A 14,972-nucleotide genomic window follows, 5' to 3' on the forward strand; every position below is an offset into this window, starting at 1 on the left:
ACCCACTGAACTTTTACAATTTCAAGATATATTTCTCACATTGCAATGTTTTCCCTGTAGGCAATTCAAGCAAGCAACTCCCCTCTGTCAATGTGACAGGTTCCAAGTTAGAATCAACCTTGGATTATTTGACCAAAACCAGAGCTATCCATTCTTCGGTAGACAAAGCTGATCTAAGTGCTGGCTCTGGAAATTAGTTGGATGAACATGGTTGTTCTGCATTTAATTAGAGGTTTTCCTGGCTGGCCCAGGGAATGTCACAGGGGATATTATCAAATAAAAACGATTCTAACTTTGAAATCATAGGATGATTCTATAAATGATAAGAAAAATAAGAAACCAAGTGATTGATTACACAACTCAGGGTTAACAAAGATATGTAAATCAATAAATTGTTCAATTACATATAAAATTAAATCAATTATTCAAGGACCATTTACTCACTGGATAACAAATATTGGTTCTTCTCATTTCCATTATGTCTTTCACTTTTCATTAACACAGAGAGAGAATAAATAAAAAATAAGGACATAACACTCAGATCAATCAATTTAACAATATCTGGTTAAATTGTAACCAGATAGTAAAAAATTAGTAAAAAATGAATTTAATCAAGTAAATAAACATGTGTACACAAAAGTAGATTTTTACTATTTGCAGAGTTTTCATCTCTCCGGTGCACAGAAAATTAATGGTAGGTTTTAGTTGGGCATGCTTTGGTGAGGCAGTGTGTAACACACAAGAAAGGGAAAAAGGTACGTCAGAGAGGAACACGAGAGAGAAAGAAACAATGGGAAAGGGTTCCTTGACCTTTTCAATAAAGTGAAGGTTACTTGGAGTAGCATAATAGCAAGCACCTGCTTTCTATTTCTACAACTTACAGACAGAAGAAAAAGTTTAACCTAAAGCTAAACTCTGTTTTTTTTGTAAAATAGTTGTATACTTAGCTATTCTTCCCTTTAAGCCCTATCTTCATAGGCTACTTCTGAATTAAGTATTTACCTATAGTAAAATAATTCTGCAAGTTTTCAATCCCCCTATTATTAGAAATATAGAACAAAGAATTACAGAACCTAAGTATTACAAGAAACTCCATAAGCCAAAACAGGAATCTTCCTTCCAGCATCTCTTGTTCCCCAGTTACTCTGTGTGTGCCTAAAAAGACAGACCCATCAGTCTACTCCATTCAAAATCAGCAGTGTGTTGCAAAGAGTCCAGGCCTTGGAGCCAGGAAGACCCTGTTCCCATCCTAAATCTGGCAACCACTAGCTATAGCACTAGAAAAAGCCTCAATTACTACGTATTTAGAAAAAAAAAAAAAAAATTCTTCTGCTTGCTGTAAAGATTACATGAAATCATGTAGGAAAGGCACCTGGCCAAGTGGCTGGCACTGAATATTTATTTACCCTCCTTGCCCCTGAGAATATCTGCTCAGGTGACAATCAACTAACTCTGCTTTCCTTATAAAAACAGGCAAACAAACGAACAAAATCCATATGATGTACTCCTAAGTATAAATGTTGAATGATAAATATTCCTTTTGCATTTAGTCAAATTTTTAAATTAGAGAAAATCTTATATTAAAAAAAAGCTTTAGCTGCTTAAGTTGAAAACTTTGGGGGATGAATGTGATCATTTCCTCAAAATAACTGGAGGAAGTATGTAGAAAATGATCTAAAAACTTCAGTTGGGAAGCCTCAATTAAAGAACTATCTTATTTTCCCTCTTTCCTTGTTAGACCTGATGCTTCATTTCACAGGCTCATGGAATATTAGAAACTGGAAGGAATTTAGAGATTTAGCCCAATACCTGTACTTTAAAGCAAAGACACTGAGGTCCACAGACTGAAAAATTTGGCTTCCTCACCTTCCACCACTTGATGTCACCCGTACTCCCCTGAACCTCAGATCCAAATTCTTTAACAGAGTGAGCAGGTAAAAGCCAAACCTGCCGAGAATGATTCTACAATCCTAATTCAGGCTTGAAGCCAAAGCAAATCAGTGTCTCTGATAAAACACAAAACTGAAAACTAGAGAAGATGAAAGTTCAAATATTTGAGGAAATCACTTGTTTAGTTTCAAAATCCCAGATAACATTTTCATATATAATACCTTAGTAAAAAAAAAAAAAAAAAAAAAGAACCTTGTCATTTAAAGTGAATTCTGAAAGTGAAAAACTAAATCAACTAAATAGAATTCTAAGAAACTAATTCACTCAAGTGAAGAGTTTCTAATGTTTACTCTGAGATCAACAGTTAACTGAAGCAACATTTTAAAATTTTCTACTATAATAAAGAGAGAATACATCCTCATTATACTACAAACAGATGAAAAATTAAGATACATTTGGGTTAGAACACTCCAGACTAAAAATACATGAAAAATATTTGAATGTCTCTTTATTGATCTTCACTAGGTCCTGGCTAGAAACCAAAAAAAAAGTTCTGGAAAAAGAATATATTCAGATGAGTAGAGGTTGAACATATGAAGTGACACTATCCTATTTATATCAGCTGGTATGAAGAAGAGTATTTGTTTTACCTGAATATTTACTATGCTTATGAGGTATGAAATACTGCAACTAAATTGTTGATGGATCCTTTGACATGCCAATGTGAAACATATGCATGTTTAAACATGTTTATAATAAAGTATGTTGTCCCATTTTATCAATGTACATTTGGCATTTACATTAGAAATAGACCAGCATCTGTATTATATTACAACACACAAGGGTTCCATAGAGAAGTTTTCACTTGGGGGTTAGCTTCTATTCATTTGCTTGATCTTCTGCAGAGAGCAGGATGCAAAATTATTCCAGTATGTATCTACTCTATGGAATATGTGCTGGTGGAAAAGCTTTGTTCTGCATTATGTTAGCACAAATCATAGTGAGCAGATCCAAAGAACTTTCTCTTCCTGGGGGGGGGAACCTGAAAACACTCAGCAATTTTCAGTACTTTTCTGTGTATGTTTGTGTATGTATATGTGCCTTTTCACTCAAAATGTTTACCGATTTTTTTGAAAAAGCGTTACATACTTATTGTAGAAAATTTAGGAAAAATTGAAAAAATATAAAGCAGAGAGAGAAAATCACCTAATTCCAGCAAAAAGATAGCTACTATTCACATTTTGGTATTTTTACCCTTTTTTGTTTCAGTGAGTTTATCTTAATACTGTGGTAAAAGAGGACTTATTTGATCCAGAAGTCTTCATACTGTAAATATGATACCATTACTTGATTGATAAGCTAATAACAAAAGCAAGTAATATTTCCTTTCTGTGAGCTGAATGTCGACACATTCTCCTTGAGAAACTGCAAAGACCTGTCATACTGTTATACGGTAAAGAGAGGTTTATCAAGTAGGGATGTAGTAAGAAGAAATGAAGGAAAAAGAACGTTTGCAAATGCAACTTACCTCATCATCGTCGGCATCATACTGGGCATAGTGCTGTTCAAGCAGCTCTCTCTGGCGCCTTTCTTGTTCCAGCGTCTGGCTTATCAACTGGGCAACCTCACTCACTTGTCCTGGTTTTTCTCTCCCAATAACAAATCTATACGAAGGTTAAAGAAAACCGATATAGTTAGACTCTCCAGCAAAAAGGAATGCTAAGAAAAGTAACCAAGCTTCATATTTCATCAGGGTACATCAAACCTCAAAAAAGTAATACCACCTATATTTTTTGAAAGGTATGCCTGGGTAGAAGAAGAGGTTAGCTGAGCAATTAAACTGATTTTTGCAGCCATAGCCCAAAGGAAAAGAAATGGGAAAAGTAAAGGACCATAAAAAATTATTACTTTAGGAGAAGACAAAACAGATGTAATCCATTCTACAGTACTTTACACATTTTTGATGCCCTGCAAAATGAAAGCAAGCTCATAATTTACTGTACCACTGAACTTCAGAATCATTTTCATAATTATGTCCTCTTTATAATGTAAAAACTACTTCTAAAATATTTTGAGGTATGGCATACCCTATGTGAGTAAATAAATAGAGAGGCACTGACCTTTGCTAAGCAACTGTAACTCTGGAGATAAGAAAAAGAAGGGGAAACAAATGTAGTTTTTGCTTTTGTTTTTAAAATGAAAAACTAAAATAAGAAGAGGTGGCAAATTAGTTCATTTCTTTTGGAGAAAGATGCTATGTGGTCTCAATAAATAAAGAGTCAAGGGGAAATATCTGTTGATACTAATTCCTGTAAGTATAAAGAAAAAAACAGGAAAGACATTTACTTATTGCCAGCTAGTCACTTATGATACACCCTCATTGATACCATGGTTCTTCCTCAACAAATTAATATTCACTTTTTAACATCTTTTCACACTAATAAATGGTTCTATTTTTCTAAAAATACAAATAATATGTCTCCATGATATAGTTTCCATATATTATTTAACTTCATTATTTTGGATGTAACTCTTTGTTTAATCTTGCTTCTATGCTTAATTGATGATTTCCTCTGATTATAATATGTTGCTATTTTCAATTACAATTTTAAATGAAATACTCTACCATTCTCTGTACAAATTCACTAAAGGTCAAAATTTTTATACTTGGATGTTAGTAATTAAATGTCTTTTTAGAAATATTTTTATGTAGTTTCAAACAGGACTGTTGAAATTATGCTTGGGTATTCATTTATCATCTGAGTTATTTTCCTTTGGGAAATTATTAAGTTTTAATAATTGTTTATATATTCTGGATATATATCCTTATCTATAAATGTAATAGATACATACACATACACAGATACAAGCACACAAATCACATATGCATATGTTTGATTTATTACCTTCTCTCAATCTGTGGCTTACCTTTTCATCTTCTTAATTGTGTCTTTCAAGGAAGTCCAATTTATCGCTTTTTAAAAGATTGTGCCTTGTGTTTCCTACCTAAGAAAATCTTTGCCTGATTTAATATTGCTGAGATTTTTCTCCTGTTTTTCTTGTTAAGGTGTTAGTGTTTTGATTTTTTATTAGGTATGCGAAATCTTTCAAACTAATTTTCACGCATGATGCTTGGTAAGGGGGGAGTTTCATTATTTTCCAAATGAGTAACCAGTTGTTTCCATACCATTTCTTAAAAAGACTATTCATTATCACCACTTGAATTACTCAGGGACATTTGTTGCAAATCAATTGACCATGTACTTGTGTGCTGATTTTTGGACTTTCCAATCTGTTCCACTGATGTATTTATCCTTGTACCAATACCACACTGCCTTGATTACTATATAGTAAATCTTGAAACTAGGTGCTATGAGTTATCCAACTATGTATATCTTTTTCAAAATTATTTTGACTATTCTAAGTTATCTAAATTGCTATATAACTTTTACAACCAGCTTGTCAATTTCATTTAAAAAGCCCATTGATGTTTAATTTGGTATTGGTTTGAATCTACAGATTGTGGAGAACTGACATCTTAATAATGGAATTGTCTGATCCATGAACATGGTATATCTCTGCATTTATTTTTCTTTAATTATTTCTATTGAAGTATAGTTGACATACAATATTATGTTAGTTACAGGTATATTCATAATGATTTGACACTTGTACACATTATGAAATGATCACCACAACAAGTCTAGTAACCATCTGTCCCCATATTAATTATTACAATATTACTGACCATATTCCTTATGCTGTAATATTACAACACCTTGACTTACTTATCATACAGCTAGAGATTTGTATCTCTTAAAACCTTCACCTATTTGGCTCACTCCCCACACACACCCCTCCCTCCAGGCAACAACCCATTTGCTGTCTATATCTGAGTCAGTTTTAATTTAAGTTTTTGTTTTGCTTTTCAGCTTCCAAATTTAAGTGAGATCCTGAATTATTTGTCTTTCCTTTCTGACACATTTCACTTAGTATAACACCCTGTAGATACATCTATGTTGTTGCAAATGGCAAGATTTCATTTTTTATGGCCAATATTCCATTGTATAAATATATCAAATGGACATTTAAGTGCACATATTTTTTCAAATAAGGGTTTTTGTTTTCTTCAAATACCCAGAAGGAAAATTACTAAATTATATTGCAGTTCTGTTTTTAATTTTTTGAGGAACTTCCATCCTGCTTTCCATAGTGATTGCACTGATTTACAATTCCAACAACAACAAAGGTTCCCTTTTCTCCACATCCTCACCAATGCTTATTTGTTGTCTTTTTGATAATAGCCATTCTGACAGGTGTGAGGTGATATCTCATTGTGATTTTGATGTGCATTTCCCTGATGATTAGTGATATTGAGCATCTTTTCATGTGTCTGTGGCCATATCTCTTCTTTGGAAAAATGTCTATTCGGGTCCCCTGGCCATTTTTAAATAGTGTTCTTTGCTATTTTGATGTTGAGTTATATGAGTTCTTTGTATATTTTGGATATAAATCCCCTATCATTTTGCAAATACCTTCTCCCATTCAGTTGGCTGCCTTTTCATTTTGTTGATAGCTTCCTTCACTGTGCAGAGCTTTTCAGTTTAATGTAGTCCCATTTGTTTATTTTTGCTTTTGTTTCCCTTGCCTAAGGAGATGTATCCCAAATAAATGTATTGCTAGGACTGACGTCAAAAAGCATACAGCCTGGGCTTCCCTGGTGGCGCAGTGGTTGCGAGTCCGCCTGCCAATGCAGGGGACACGGGTTCGTGCCCCTGTCCGGGAGGATCCCACATGCTGCGGAGCGGCTGGGCCCGTGAGCCATGGCCGCTGAGCCTGTGCGTCCGGAGCCTGTGCTCCACAATGGGAGAGGCCACAGCAGTGAGAGGCCCGCGTACCGCCAAAAAAAAAAAAAAAAAAGCATACAGCCTATGTTTTTTTCTAGGAGTTTTATGGTTTCAGGTCTTACATTAAAGTCTTTAATCTAGTGTGAAAAAGTAGTCCAGTTTGGTTATTTTGCATGTAGCTGTTCAGTTATCCCAACACCATTTATTGAAGAGACTGTCTTTTCCCCATTTTGTATTCTTGCCTTCTTTGATTGACTATTTAAGTGTTGTTTTATTTCTGAGATCTCTATTCTGTTCCATTGATTTATGTGTCTGTTTTTGTGCCAGTACCATACTATTTTGCATACTGTAACTTTGTAGTATAGTTTGAAGTCAGAAGCATGATACCCCCAGCTTTGTTCTTTCTCAAGGCTATTTTGGCTATTTGGGGTCTTCTGTGATTCCATACAAATTTTAGAATTATTTGCTCTAGTTGTGTGAAAAATGCTTTTGGTATTTTGATAGGGATTGCACTGAATCTACAGACTGCCTGAGGAACATTTTAACAATATTAACTCTTCCAATCCATAAGCACGGAATATATTTCCATTTATTTATTTCATCTTCAGTTCCTTCCATCCATGTCTAATAGTTTTCTGAGTAAAAGTCTTTTACCTCCTTAGTTAGGTTTATTTCTAGCTACTTTACTCTTTATGATACAATTGTAAGTTGGGTTGTTTTCTTAATTTCTCTTTCTGATATTTTGTTGTCTGTACAGAATTACAGAAGATTTCTGTATATTAATTTTGTAATCTGCTACTTTACTGAATTCATTTATTAGTTCTAAGTTTTTTGGTGGTGTCTTTAGGATTTTCTATATATATAGTATCAGGTGATCTGCAAAGTGACAGTTTTAATTCTTCTTTTCCAATTTGGATTCCTTCTATTTCTTTTTCTTGTCTGATTGCTGTGGCTAGAACTTACACTACCATATTGAATAAAAGTGGCAAAAATGGGCATCCTTGTGTTGATCCTGATCTTAGAGGAAATGCTTTCAACTTTTCACCACTGAGTATGATGTTGGCTGTGGGTTTGTCATATATGGCCTTTATTATGTTGAGGTATGTTCCCTCTATACCCATGATGTTGAGAGCTTTTATCATAAATGCATGCTGAATTCTGTTAAAAGCTTTTTCTACATCTATTGAGATAATATAGTTTTTATTTTTCAATTTGTTAATGTGGTTATCACATTGATTTGTGGATACTGAACCATCCTTGCATCACTGGGATATATCCCACTTGATCATGTTATTATATAATCCTTTTAATGTATTGTTGAATTCAGTTTGCTAACATTTTGATGAGAATTTTTGCATCTAGGTTCATCAGTGACATTGGCCTGTGATTTTCTTTTTATGTGTGGTAATTTTGTCTGGTTTTGGTATCAGGGTGATGCTGACCTCAGAACAAGTTCGGAAGCATTCCTTTCCCTTCAAATATTTGAAGTAGCTTGAGAAGGACAGATGTCAATTGTTCTTTAAATGTTTGGTAGAATTCATTAGTGAGGCCATTTGGTCCTGGACTTTTATTTTGTGGGGCATTTTAAAATTACTGATTCAATTTCATTACTGGTAATCAGTTTGTTCATATTTTCTATTTCTTCCTGAATCAATCTTGGGAGTTGTACATTTCTAGGAATTTATTCATTTCTTCCAGGTTGTCTTCTATTGGTATATAACTGTGTGTAATTTCCTATGATTCTTTGTATTTCAGTGGTGTCAGTTGTAACTTCTCTTTCACTACTGATTTTATTTATTTGGGCTCTCTTTCTTTTTTTCTTGATGAGTCTGGTTGAAGTTTATCAATTTTGTTTATCTTTTCAAAGAACCAGGCCAGCTCTTAGTTTCATTGATCTTTTCTTTTTTTTTTGTCTCTATTTCATTTACTTCTTCTCTGATCTTTATGATTTCTTTCCTTCTACTAATTTTGAGTTTTCTTTGTCCCTCCTTTTCTAGTTCCTTTAGGTGTAAGGTTAGATTGTTCATTTGAGATTTTTGCTGTTTCCTGAGGTAATGCTGTATCACCATAAACCTTCCTCTTAAAACTGCTTTTGCTGTGTTCCACAGATTTTGGATCATCGTGTTTCCATTTTCATTTGTCTCCAGGTATTTTTTAATTCCCTCTTTGACTTCTTCAGTGATCCACTGGTTGTTTAGTAGCATATTGTTTTGCCTCCATGTGTTTGTGTTTTTTGAAGTTTTTTTGTTTCTTGTAGTTGACTTCTAGTCTATTTAGCATTGTGGTAGGATAAGATACTTGATATGATTTCAATCTTCTTAAATTTAATGAGACTTGTTTTGTGGCCTAGCTAGTGATCTGTCCTGGAAAATGTTTCATGTGCACTTGAAAAGAATGTATATCTTGCTGCTTTTGGATGGAATGTGTATGTATGTATGTATGTATGTATGTATGTATGTATGTATGTGTGTGTGTGTGTGTGTGTGTATTCTATGTGGTCTAATCTGTCATTTAAGACCAGTGTTTCCTTATTGATTTTCTGTCTTCGTGATCTGCCTACTGATGTAAGTAGGGTGTTAAAGTCTCCTACTATTATTGTATTACTCTCAATCTCTCCCTTTATGTTTGTTAATATTTGCTGTATGTATTTAGGTGCTCCTATGTTGGGTGTACACATATTTACAACTGTTAAATCTTCTTGTTGGATTGATCCCTTGATCATTATGTGATATCCTTCTTTGTCTCTTGCTGCAGTCTTTGTTTTAAAGTCTAACTTGTCTGATAGAAGTATTGCTACCCCAGCTTTCTTTCTGTTTCCATTTGCATGGAATACCTCTTTCCATCCCCTTATTTTCAGTCTGTGTGTGTCTTTAGATCTGAAATGAGACTCTCCTAGGCAGCATACACATGGGTCTTGTTTTTTAATCCATTCAGCCTCTCTATGTATTTTGATTGGAGCATTTTAATCCATTTACATTAAAGTAATTATTGATAAGTGTGTACTTATTGCCACTGTGTTTACTGTTTTGGCGTTTTGTAGTTTTGTTTCTTCTTCTTTTGCTCTCTTTCCTTGTGATTTGATGACTGTCTCCAGTGTTATGTCTGGATTCCTTTCTCTTTTCTTGCATGTATGTATTAGGTTTTTGGCTAGTTGTTACCATGAGGTTTCTCTATAACACCTATATATGTGATTATTATAAGTTGATCTCTTAAGTTTGACTGAATTCTAACAATCCCACATTTTTACTCCTCCCAACCACTTTTAACTTTTTTGTTATATTTTACATCTTTTTGTTTTTTGTACCCCTTAGTTATTGTGGATACTGATGGTTTGACTTTTGTCTTTTAACCCTCCTACTAGCTTTATAAGTGGTTGATCTACTACCTTTACTATATGTTTGCTTTACCAACAAGACTTTTTCTTTTGTAATTTAAATGTTTCTAGCTGTGATCTCCTTTCTTCTGCTTAGAGAAGTCCTTTTAACTTTTCTTGTAAAGCCAATTTAGTGGTTTGAAATCTTTTAGCTTTTACTTAACTATAAAACTCTTTATCTCACCTTCAAATCTAAATGATAGCCTTGCTGAGTAGAGTATTCTTAGTTGTAGATTTTTTTCCTTTCATCACTTTGAATATATGGTGCCACTAGCTTCTGGCCTGCAAAGTTTTTGCTGAAAAGTCAGCTAACAGTTTTATAGGAATTCCCTTGTAAGTAACTAGTTGGTTTTCTCTTGCTGCTTTTAAGATTCTGTATCTTTAATTTGTGTCCTTCTAATTATAATGTGTCTTGGTGTGAATCTCTTTGGGTTCATCTTGCTTGGGACTCTCTGTACTTCCTGGATCTGGATGTCTGTTTCCTTTCTCAGGTTATGGATATTTTCAGCTATTATTTCTTCAAATAAATTCTCTGCCCCTTTCTCTCTCTCTTCTCCTTCTGGGGCCCCTAGAATGCGAACATTAGTATGCTTGATGTTGTCCCAGAGGTCTCTTAAGCTAACCTCATTTTTAAAATTCTTTTTTCTTTTTTCTGCTCAGCTTGGGTGATTTACACTACTCTGTCTTCCAGTTCACTGATCTCTCTGCATTTATTTAAAAGTTTTACATTGAACTACACATGTCTCTTAATTCAGGCAGCAAATTTGGGTAGCGTTATAGCTTCCAGTTAGACACGCTTTAAAGTCTTGTAATCTGGTATAATTTACAGCACAGATTTGCAATAAAAGAGTGTCATCATGGTAAGTGTGGTCCAAAGGGAAAGCACACGGAAGTGGAACTGAACTATTCTCTATGCCTTATTTTCCTCATGTGAAAATTAGTACCTACCCCATATGTCTAAAGGAGTGACAGAAGAATAAAATGTGGTACAGACATGAAAGGACTTTAAGGCACTATTATTAAGATAAGAATAATAAAATCTCCCATTTGGAAAATGTGTAATGTTCAAATTACCTGTCTATATATTCTAAATGTTTGGTCCATTTTTAAGCTATCATTATAAGTGTGTCCTATTGTATGTGTATAATCTATCATACATAGAAATGAGTGGCAAATATAAAATTTAAAGTAAGGTTATTATTTCAAGTGTGGATTTGGAATATGGACATACTGCGATAGTATAATTTAGGAGTTAAAAGTGTATGTAAAAGAGAAAAATGGCTTTGACAGAACAAATCCACTGAAACATAAACATGACTTATTGGCTCTGTGACCTTGAATGTATTAAAATTTCTAATTCTTAGTTTCCAAATTTGTAAAATAAATATAATAACAATAACAAACAAATATATAATCCATATAAAAAGCTTAACTAAGTACTTGGTGCCTAGAGAGTATTAGTACATGTTTACTGTTGCCTTTATCTAGATAATATATTAATATCTACACAGGGTTGAGTGCATTTCAAAGTACTATATGTACACACTGTCCAAATTACTTATTTGCTCTCACTAGTTTTGAAAGAGAGAAGGTTTTTGTGAGTCAACCACAGGAAAAAGATAAAATACTTGCACTGAAATGTGCTCTAAAAATCCTTAATTTCACTTGCATTTGAAATAGGCAAGTATGGATTATATAATCACTCCACATTGAATTTTAAAGATCATCAAAAATATAACAATTAAAGCCAGCAACAATCAGACCCTCTAAATATATGTGACCAAATTAACTGACATTTATGCACAATTATTATTTATATTTTAGACATTATCCCCATCTGAAATGACAACACATATAGTCAAATCATCCTGTTTGTAAACTTAAAATTCCTCTAAGAGAAAGATACCTTTCTTGTTACTTTCTATTTTTTTTCCTTGCTTCAGTAAGGAACACTGTGATCTTTTGTATTTTAGCTCTAAAGAATGAAGTAAAAAAAAAACCCAGGGCTTCCCTGGTGGCGCAGTGGTTGCGAGTCCGCCTGCCGAGGCAGGGGACACGGGTTCGTGCCCTGGTCCGGGAAGATCCCACATGCCGCGGAGCGGCTGGGCCCGTGAGCCATGGCCACTGGGCCTGCGCGTCCGGAGGCTGTGCTCTGCAACGGGAGGGGCCACAACAGTGAGAGGCCCGCGTACCGCAAAAAAAAAAAAAACCCAAAAAACGTAATGTACATTTAAATTAAACAGGTATTTTCTAAGCTTGCAATTTACAAATAATGGCAATATTAAAAACAAAATCTATAACTAGGGTTTATGTTTTTACAGCATGGCTTGTTTCTAGTGATTAAAACAATCATGCGTTTCAACATGAATTATTTTACAAAGAACTGTCTCCTCTCCCCCTCAGGCTGATATAAAATAGGCAAAGGCAGATAAATCAGTTTTTCCTTTTCTTTTCATCTACTGTAAGACAAAGCAATGTCCATGTACTGTCCTTTGGAGTTTAGATGACGAGATTATATGGAATTCATTTGATTAGTTTATTGAATTCTCTGGTGAGCTGTCAAACAAAAACAAACAAGTATAAAATTCCATTTACAATTTGCTGAATTGTAGTCATAAAGAATGATGTGAGAGGTTATGTTGAAAAATGATGATTTATGAGTGTCTGTTTTTCCGATATAAGCTATTCCAATAAAAGTGATACATTAGTCAAAAATGGCACTTATTATGACATCAAAATTTTTTTAATTATAAATGTGGAATTAAGCTAATCTAAAAAAAGGAAAAGCTAAATCAGGATATAGTTATTAGTTCTTATAAAATCAATTCTTTCATTCAAATATTCTATAAACAAATATTTATCATATGCACACAAAAAACCTTAATAATAAAAAGAAAACTAGATGCACAAGACCCATTATCATTTTACTTCAGCCTTGGATCACAAGATCACATGGTGCTTTTAAACATTTTGGTAAAAACTCATTTTTTTCTATATTTGATGACATCTTACAGTGTGTACTTGATAGCTTTTAAAATATTTAACTTAATTTTGCTGAGCAATGGTGGCAAAAGTATATCCATCTCCCTTCACTAAAATTTGCTGATTGTATTCAGAGGCTGAAGTTCTGCACAACCAGGCTCTTCCCTCTTTCTTATACTTGAAGACTCTTACATATTTTTCCTTTCCATTTTGGGATCTAGATTAATGTACTATATATTTAGCATTTAAATTTTTTAAAATTCATCTAAAAATGTTTGTTTTTAAAAGACAGATCTGAAATATTTAAACCTAATTGTAAGCCTTAGTTCCTGGAAATGAATTTTGTATCTAACCCAACTCTGATTATAAAGAACTTTTTTCTACACTATAGTTCAATGTAAAAAAAAAAAGTAGTTGAATTATTTAAAAAACATTGCCTAACTTATGCTACGTCAAGGACTATATATTTCCTAAAATGCTACATCCTTTCAAGAAATGACATTTCTCTATTTAATAGTTAGCTCTGATGTCTCAGGTTTAAACGTTTACACACACAAATACTAAAAAGGATTTTTTGAGAATGTTAATCTGTACATAGTGACACCAGAAAACATCTCATTAAGCCAAAGTCCCCTTTAAGTAGTTTTCTGAAATCCCCAGTCTTTAATCTTCTTCCTATCACTAGTTGTTGCTGACTATTCTCATATATATGAGAGTAAACTTTTATTATCCATGGTCCCAACTTTAGAGTGGCTGCTCCTCTTATCTGAGGGAAAGGGGATAGTCTTAGGAGTAATGTAAGTACAAAATCCACAATGACTCATGATTTCCATGAACATGATAATACCCTCACTGCCCTCCATTATGTATGACACTCCATTACACCCAACCACAAAACCAAGGCTCTGTTAAAAAGTGAAACTCTCAATTTCCCCTTGTGTTGTAGTGGTGACAAAAATTCTTATTAAAATGATGTGAATGAAGTGAAAACATTTCAATATTCATTGCATTTCAATGGAGATCTCAAATACACCAATGACATTACATAAAAAAGAATATTTTAAAGCTTCCATACTTAGAAATTACATGCCCAGGGGTGAATCCAAAATAAACATGAGCATAGCTATAAAAAAGTCACTTATCATTCACTTATATTTTCTTTTGAATATCATAACCTCTTCCAAAAAGGACAGAGGAATATTTAAGACCCTCAGATTAATTTATTTTCTATTGTGTGTAACTATAGTTCCTATAAAATCCTGACCTCCAGAAGTGTTATATGACTTGATGTCAGAAAGTTGTTAAATACATTCACTGGGGATAAAAGCATGAGTGCTTAGTGATTAAGCACAAGTAGCAGGTACTTTTCAGAAAGCATTTAAAGTTTAATGTGAATGGCACTGAAGAGCAAACATAAAATTTATTAGAAATTTCTCACACTGAAGCACAATCTCTTCTATAGCATCACTTTCCTATAACAGCTGCCTTTCAGTACTAGGAAGGCTGTCTGGAGTTAAAAACAACAACTCATCCTTGTTCCAGAGTTCACTCTTTCAAATGCTTTACAACTGTTACCATGTCTTTTAAATTTTTTCTATATTATAGGCAAAAGTTTGTAGAATCTTTTATGTATAGAAGGAAAAATGTTTAGATCTCTCACCATCCAAAGGTCAGTCTTCCTTAAATAGTCTCAAGGTTTTCAGGGTTCTTAAGATAAGGTATGCAACATTAAACATAAATTATATTATGGTATAATATTAATCTGTCTGCCTGTCTATCCATCTGTCTGTCCATCCATCCAACTAGTTACTGATCACTACATAATAGGCAGCCTCTAAGATGGATTCAAGTAATCTCTGTATTCTTATATTCATGTCTTG

The 14,972-nt window shown here is 33.6% G+C and overlaps 1 protein-coding gene across 6 annotated transcripts in view; it reads right to left on the bottom strand.

The window, feature by feature from the left end:
• PPP1R9A (protein phosphatase 1 regulatory subunit 9A) overlaps positions 1–14,972 on the bottom strand; it is a gene marked incomplete at both ends in the record, with an annotated part of 293,236 nt that overhangs the window by 96,571 nt on the left and 181,693 nt on the right. For all 6 annotated transcript variants that reach the window (XM_079711711.1, XM_079711710.1, XM_079711708.1 and 3 more), the window contains one exon: positions 3,419–3,554. In XM_079711711.1, coding sequence (XP_079567837.1) covers positions 3,419–3,554 — 136 coding nt within the window. The remainder of the gene's footprint in view (positions 1–3,418; positions 3,555–14,972) is intronic.

This window comes from Hyperoodon ampullatus, assembly GCF_949752795.1.
Source record: "Hyperoodon ampullatus genome assembly, chromosome: 9".
Lineage (NCBI taxonomy): Eukaryota > Metazoa > Chordata > Mammalia > Artiodactyla > Ziphiidae > Hyperoodon > Hyperoodon ampullatus.